This window comes from Betta splendens, chromosome 16, assembly GCF_900634795.4.
Source record: "Betta splendens chromosome 16, fBetSpl5.4, whole genome shotgun sequence".
Taxonomy (NCBI): domain Eukaryota; kingdom Metazoa; phylum Chordata; class Actinopteri; order Anabantiformes; family Osphronemidae; genus Betta; species Betta splendens.
This window is the reverse complement of record NC_040896.2, coordinates 15800001-15807664: the sequence shown is the minus strand read 5'-3', so window position 1 is coordinate 15807664 and position 7664 is coordinate 15800001. Positions and strand designations below refer to the sequence as shown.

The 7664-nt window shown below is 41.3% G+C and overlaps 1 protein-coding gene across 5 annotated transcripts; it reads left to right on the top strand.

The window, feature by feature from the left end:
• Window positions 1-550: 550 nt before the first annotated feature.
• Window positions 551-7418, top strand: wdtc1 (WD and tetratricopeptide repeats 1). Of its 5 annotated transcripts, none has more exons than XM_029129222.3 (16): window positions 551-612; window positions 1232-1370; window positions 1448-1531; window positions 1646-1692; window positions 2015-2126; window positions 2617-2804; window positions 2927-3109; window positions 3206-3300; window positions 3440-3555; window positions 3635-3704; window positions 3804-3900; window positions 3992-4162; window positions 4258-4502; window positions 4710-4875; window positions 5557-5749; window positions 5874-7418. In XM_029129222.3, exons 2-16 carry the CDS (start codon window positions 1305-1307, stop codon window positions 6069-6071), a joined length of 2031 nt encoding a protein of 676 aa, XP_028985055.1. In that variant the 5' UTR covers window positions 551-612; window positions 1232-1304; the 3' UTR covers window positions 6072-7418. The 5 variants fall into 5 exon arrangements, with proteins under 5 accessions (XP_028985055.1, XP_055359139.1, XP_055359138.1 ...); XM_055503164.1 differs by having other exon boundaries at window positions 600-739; window positions 4258-4493; window positions 4713-4875; XM_055503163.1 differs by having other exon boundaries at window positions 600-739; window positions 4258-4493.
• The last annotated feature ends 246 nt before the right edge of the window (window positions 7419-7664 follow it).

Genomic DNA, 7664 nt, shown 5'->3' with positions numbered 1-7664 from the left:
TATAAACGAGCTTACCCAACAAAGGTCCGTTGAGATGCTAAAATAACCAAAAAAAGGGGAAGCGCCTTTAGATGCGCTCAAGCAGTTGGCTATTTAAATATTTTTACCTAAACCTACAAAGTATTAATGGAACATTGATATTCATTCTAAAAAATGGATTAAAGCACACAACGACAACGAGACATGCGTGCATATTAATTGATTAATCGATTAACCTTAGCCTTTATTATGTCCTTTCTGAATAAAATACCCTATAATTAACCTATTTTTATAAATATAGAAAACTGAATGGCGATTGTTCTGTCTGTAGATTATTTAGTATTGATGTCGTGACCTCCGATGATGCGTCGTAATAAATTTATATGGATTAGGCAATCCGCAGTCTGTAAAGGACATTTTTGCTATGTTTTTTTATGCTGTTTATTATTTTGTTCTTTATTTATTCTCCCATTGCACCAGAAATAAGTCTTAACTCACACTTCGACAATAACCTTAACATCACTCAATTGTCACTGGCTACGTGGTGGGAATGCTTTTATTCTGAAACAAACAATGACCGGAAGTGTTCTGTTTCAGCAGCAGGCGGAACAAAGTTGCGTGATGTGCTCAGAGGTAGGGGTTGTGTTCAAGTTAGATAGAGCGTTAGCGAGGATCCTGTCAACAAACTCACGGAGTGTGTTATATGACGTTTAGTAAATGGACATTTTGTGACACAAGGGTTGTTAGTTCGTTGGAAACGGTGAGCTTTATCTAGCACTGTGACAATTTAATTAAAGTGGTGCAAATGTTAATGTTACACGAAGTGGACGTGTTGTTTAGCTAGCAAGAGAACGCAAATACGCTAACGCCAGCTACTTGGTCAACGACAGGTCTCTTAAGGGCCCGATGCATAGGTGGCTAGCCTTTCTGAAAGGCCAGCAGTGCATTCATGTTAAATAATTTCCGTTGTTTTGCAGTCCACCTATAGTAATACTGACAGAGGCGCATAGCTAACATTAGCTAGCTAGCTAATCAGCTCGCCTTGATTGTAAACGGTGGCAATGCTGTTAATACTAAAATTAACAGACGAGATCCTTCAGCGTTATGGTTCTACTGTTTAAAAAAGACCACAATGACGAAACATTCTACATTAATATTCCTGATGATAACTTGCTATTTAACTGACAGCCAGTAATTGCATTTACCTAGTTGTGCAGCCTTTCCTACCCTAATGTTTGAAACGTCTTTACAGCATATTCCCAAGAAAATATGTTGTAAATGCCTAGAATTGTGATCACTGGAACCTCCAGCCCAGGCCCTAATTTATGTTTTGTGGTGAGGCCATGACGACTGTGAACATCACCAGAGATATTCTGCAAAGGCAGATAAGGGTGAGTAAAGAAATGCCATCCACTCACCTCACTTTGCAGTCAGGTAGTCTGATGGAGACTTTGTTTCATTTGTGCAGGACAAGAGAGCGTCAGGCTTCCAGAGGTTCTACCATGTAACTGAGCCTTTCATCAAAAGACTTGGTCTGGAGGCTGAGCTTCAGGTCTGTGCCTATGTGCATGTAGTTGAACTGATGAACTGTAGAAAAGTCACAGTGGAGGCCGTTGGGTGGATTATTGTACTGTCTGTCTACAGTTTATGATGTCTGTCTCTACAGGGCCATACTGGCTGTGTTAACTGTTTGGAGTGGAATGAACGAGGAGAGTAAGTCTTTAAAATGTAATATTCACCCGTATAATTTTCATCTCTGTCTAGAATCTATCAGTGTGTGTCTAAAGTAAGAAGCCTATTGTTAAATTGTTTCATGTTTTATTTACATTAGTAGGATAATCAACCAGATATTGATATTTGAGTATATTTTTACCTGAGACATTGAATACTAAATAAGGATTTTCTTTAAATCACCAACTAAAATAGCATCAGCTAGTGTATTATAGGAATGTGTTTGAGTTAGTTTCAAAGCGCTGAAACAAATGGTCCCTTGACTTGGCCTGATGATGGTGATTTATTTCTTATTTGTATTTAGTCTTCTGGCCTCTGGCTCAGATGATCAACATGCCATCATCTGGGATCCATTCAGACACAAAAAGATTACTACTATGCACACAGGTCATGCAGCCAATATATTCTCTGTAAAGGTAAGGAGAAAGGACAAATGCATGAACTTCTATTTTTTGTACATGTAAACTCTTGAATCTACCCTGTGATCACTATTACAGTTTGACACACTTTTCTTTAATGAAATACAAAACATTTTGATCTGACCCTTCACAATCTTTTGAAAATAATGTGATACATAAACATATTTTGTACATTAGGTGTCGCTGTTGTCCATTTAATGATACTCATATGGCCATCCATAAACCATCTTTGCACATACTGTGCTGAACATAGTCTTGTGGCACTTTTCACAAGATTCTACCACTGTGACAGGTCAAATACTGCAGAGATTTGTAACAAAATGTAAAGGAAATGTCTTAAGCCCTTATTTAGTCTGTAACCCTTATATATTATTAAATCACAATTAACAAAGGTACATTAAACAATTGGTCATAACATAAAGACCTAAGTGATGCTTTAAACCTTGTTGAGGACCCATCAATCTGATATGTTTCTCTGTCTACACAGTTCCTCCCTCACTCTGGAGACAGAATCTTGGTAACAGGTGCAGCTGATACAAAAGTCCATGTGCATGACCTCACTGTGAAGGAAACCATCCATATGTTTTCTGATCACACCAACCGAGTTAAACGCATTGCCACAGCACCCATGTGGCCAAACACCTTCTGGAGTGCTGCCGAGGATGGTATTATTAGGTAAGAACCCAGGGATCAGAAAGCTTTTTTTTTGCCATCAGCTTGTTTTTTTGACAATCAAAATCCCCCTTGTGGCTAATTTTGCTGTTATTCATATTCCAACTTTCTCACTGTTCATACAGACAATATGACTTGCGGGAGAACAGTAAGCGTTCAGATGTGCTAATCGACCTGACCGAGTTTTGTGGTCAGCTAGTTGAAGCCAAGTGTCTAGCTATTAACCCACAGGACAACAACTACCTTGCAGTGGGAGCCAATGGTCCCTTTGTACGCCTTTATGACATCAGGATGATTCACAACTACAGGTGGGTTAAGTTTTTGATGATTTTCCCCTGTCCAGATTTTGAAATTTACATCCTTGACTGCAGTTTTAGTTTTTTTTTTTTGTTTGTTTTATGTAGGAAATCTATGAGTCAGGGCACATCGGCAGCTGTGCACACATTCTGCGAAGGGCAGAAACCTATCCCAGATGGAGCTGGGCAGTATTATGTTGCAGGTAAATATAACACTGAATTGTCCAGTATGACGTATCTTTAATCGGTACATTTGTCTACTAGTTATGTCGTAATGATAAAAGGAAATGTGCAGTGGAACTGAAAATAATTGTGAAGCATGCGTGGGTTTAAATGCTCCAGGACACCTGCCAGTGAAACTCCCGGACTACAATAATCGCCTGAGGGTCCTTGTGGCCACCTACGTCACCTTTAGTCCAGATGGCACAGAGCTGCTTGTTAACATGGGTGGCGAACAGGTAATGCTACTTACAACAAAGATTGGTGAGTGAAACTCTGTAACATGCCGTAACGATTGTTAATTTATGATCCTTTCAGGTATATCTGTTTGACTTGACATTTAAACAGAGGCCATACACCTTTTTGCTTCCACAAAAGTCACCAACAGGTAGGTCTGTGTGTTTTGTGTTATGGAAATCTGCTAAATGATGCACTTAGGTGTCATAGCCAAAAATACATTAGTTGTCTCTAAAACTTTGCTTCCCAGGAGATGTGCAGAATGGAAAGACGACTAATGGTGTCTCAAATGGAATTCACTTGCCCAACAGCCATATTCGCTTTGCTGGAACAAAAATGTACTCAAGGTACTTGTCTCTTCATACTGACAGCGACTGTTCCCAGATAAGTGTTGCAATGTTAAATGTTATTAGGTCATGACTCTTATTCTGTCTTAAGTTCTACAGAGCTCCCTCCTCACTTGGAGAAGATAAAACAACAAGCTAATGATGCATTTGCTCGGCAGCAATGGACACAGGCCATCCAGCTTTACAGCTTAGGGATTCACCAGGCCAGCTGCAATGCCATGCTGTATGGGAACCGGGCTGCAGCCTACATGAAACGCAAATGGTGGGCCTTAGTAATACTCCAGCGTGATGATCCATGGTTTTTCTGGAGGCTTTTAAAGCACTTATTAAGAGTATATGCGTCTTTGTGATTTGCAGGGATGGAGACCATTATGATGCTCTCAGGGACTGTCTGAAGGCTCTGACTCTGAACCCCAGCCATTTGAAGGCACATTTCAGACTGGCACGGTGTTTGTTTGAGCTGAAATACGTGCCAGAGGCTCTGGAGTGTCTGGATGATTTTAAAGGAAAGTTTCCAGAGCAGGCACTGAGTAGCGCCTGTGATGCCTTAGATAAAGACATAAAGGCTGCTCTCTTCACCAAAACAGAATCAGGTATGAAAGGTAATGTTAATCAGTAGCTTTTATTCACAGTATATAGGTGTGGGTCTATGCTGTGTCTTCAATTAAACGTTCAAAACCACACAGCCTTTTTCAGTACCAAGGTTTTAAGTGGGTTTGTTTTATCGTGCGTTGACAGTCTGTTATTTTATTTCTTATTTGTTTGAATATTTCACTGGTAATAAGTTTAAAATTTGTGTCTACTGTCAGAAGATAAGAAGTCCAACAGCTCCATTCGGTTCCACTCATTCAGTCAGAAGGAGTCCATCCCTGAAGATGAAATAGTGCTGAGAGAGCGCAGCTTTGACTACAAGCACAGATACTGCGGTCACTGCAACACTACAACTGACATCAAGGAGGCCAACTTCTTTGGAAGGTACGGCTTGCTGTCAATTTGCACAGGTTTCACTAGAGGGCAGTCACGAGCTTGGCCAGAAAAAATAAAGTTATAGCACAGAATTTGCAGATCAGTATCTTACAGTATAAAGATGTCCTAGGTTCTGTTTCTGGAAGGTTGAAAAAAAAAACACTTTTAAACTCTTAATAATTCAGTGCAGATGATTTTGATACCAGGTTTTCACACTTTATCGTTTTTTTGCATCCACGTGTAACGTGTGGGTGATGGGTTGGATCCACTGTTTACCAACAGTTTAGTGAGTCAAAATGAACTCAGGCCTTTGCAATTCAGGTGAGATGCCAGTCAAACAGGTCCACCCTCTCAAAGCTGCAAAATTTGATCTTTTGTATCGTGTGTTGTTCTGCTGTATGATGGGTAGAAAAGTATTTAGGTTAAATGCTACAGCAGAACAAGCTGGCTTCACATGACAACATCCAGTGTGAGACGTGTAAATGAAAATGACTCAAGACCCTATGGAATGTAAAACCGGGCGCTCATTGCAACACAACGCTGGATACCAGAATGCCCTGCTGAGTTGCTTTTCACAACTGGGAAAGCCCCATTTAGTGTGAAAAAGTGTCACTGGAAAGTGGTGTCTAATTCTAAGTAAAAGCACTGTGGCTTGTCAGGCAGGTCTAAATAGTGCTCCTTTATCTACAGCAAGGGCCAGTACATTGTCAGTGGCTCAGACGATGGCTCCTTCTTTATCTGGGAAAAAGAGACGACTAATCTGGTGAGGATCCTGCAGGGGGATGAGTCCATAGTTAACTGCCTGCAGCCCCACCCCAGCTACTGCTTTCTTGCCACTAGTGGTATTGACCCTGTGGTTCGATTATGGAACCCCAGACCAGAGGTAAATTCCTAATTTTACTTATTTATATGTACATTTTGATCTATTTGATGATCAATGAAGGTATCCTTAATATAATAAATTAAATTAACTATTTTTTTTTCCTGTTTACTTTGTCCTAATACAGACAGATAAGGAGAATGGACGCGTAGTGGAGGACATGGACGGTGCTGCACAGGCGAACCAGCGGCGAATGAACGCTGACCCGCTGGAGGTTATGCTGCTCAACATGGGCTATCGCATCACGGGCCTACGCGGTGTTGGCCCAGATGGGTCGGATGACGAAGACAGCTCAGAGGGACAAGTACAGTGTCGGCCAAGCTAAGCGCACTGTCAGCCATCCCATAGGACGGATGTAGGAAGCAAAGCGCTCTTCCAGCTTCTGCGTGAATCTTAATTTTCCCTTTCTGTCTGACAGAAACTTTGAGTGAATGTCGTGTCACATCTCTGCACTATGCATCACACTCCCCTGTCCTTAGAGAGGACTGGTGGAGGCCACTCTGGGGAGAAGAGTTCACAGAGGGTGGAGATACCCAGCTTTCCACCTGTCAAAGCACCGACACCTCAGCATCTCTCCCTCCACTCTGTTGGCAGGGAGGCACCTTTGAAGAGAGCACCTTCCATGTCACTCCCTGATTTCTCGCACAGAAAGAGGAGTGCAGCACTTATCCCTCCTCAGGTTTATGTTGGAGAGACACATGACACGTAGAAGGAGACGCATGCGGTTTGGCTACCTATTTTCAGGTCGGTGTGGCCGCACAGTCATAGTGTCCTCCATAGAGGATCGGATCGCAGACCACAAGACGGTGCCTTGTTGCATCCTGTCTGCTCTACAGTTGGAGCTATGAGTCACAGTGCCCGCTCATCTCAGCAAGGCTGCACGCCCAAGTCACGGATTCAAGTTTGACTTGATGCTATTTTCAGTTTAGAGGACACGGGAAGCCTAGAAGTAGTTGTCACTCACCAGGTTTTAAAATTGAAGGTGTTGCTCTAATGTCATGTATTTATAAGCTTTGTTTAGTTTATAACTGTCAGACCAGGCAAATTGTTTCTTCGCCAAAGGTTATCATGCCTCATTTCAGCAGCCAAGGATTAACGTTTAGCATTAACGTTTAGTTTGGCATACAGTCCTTTCTTTTAGTTAGAGTTTTTTTTTTTTCCAAAAACTATCAACACCCCATTAGGAGGATCAATGAGATACGGGAAAAGAGTATTTGTTAAAAAATACTTTTCTAAAAAACTTTTGTTTTAATGTAAGTCCCATCAATTCCAAGTGTTATTTGACATAAAGAGTATGTGTGAAGCGTGTTGGTTGTAAGTGGCTCACAGATGTTAATTTGTGGTATTTGCTAACTGGGTGTTATTTGGTGGCAATAGGGTTGGTTCCTGTCTACTAGATGCATGGATCTAGCACTAGTCCTCTGCTGCATTCAGGTGTTCAGTCCTGTTTGCAAAAGGACACAGAGCCATCCATCTGTTGCTCAGAGGACTGCTCATGGAGTCTTCTTTGCCTACAGAAGGGGTGAAGGTTAAAAAACAAAATGCAACACTAGGCTTCCATGTGTTTCCATCCTTAATGAATTTGAGATACTACTTTTCTTTAAGGAGTTGTGTAATTAGCTTTGTTGCGACCAAGTAAAAAGAATAAAATAACAGAACACCTTGTTATGGACCTTATCTTGCTTTTCTTCTTCCACTGATGACATAAATGATAAGTAGTAATAGTCACACAACAGCTGCACTGACCCAGTATTTGCTAGGCTGGAAAGATGTAGATAAAGCTATGATATGAACTTGCTCACACGCTGCCCGTTTGTCAGTGTCTGTTGTACACTTTACTTTTGCTGACTATTAGGAAACAAATGTTAGCACAGTCTAGCAGCAGCACGAATAGCTGGGGAGTAACTTGTGCCCCATA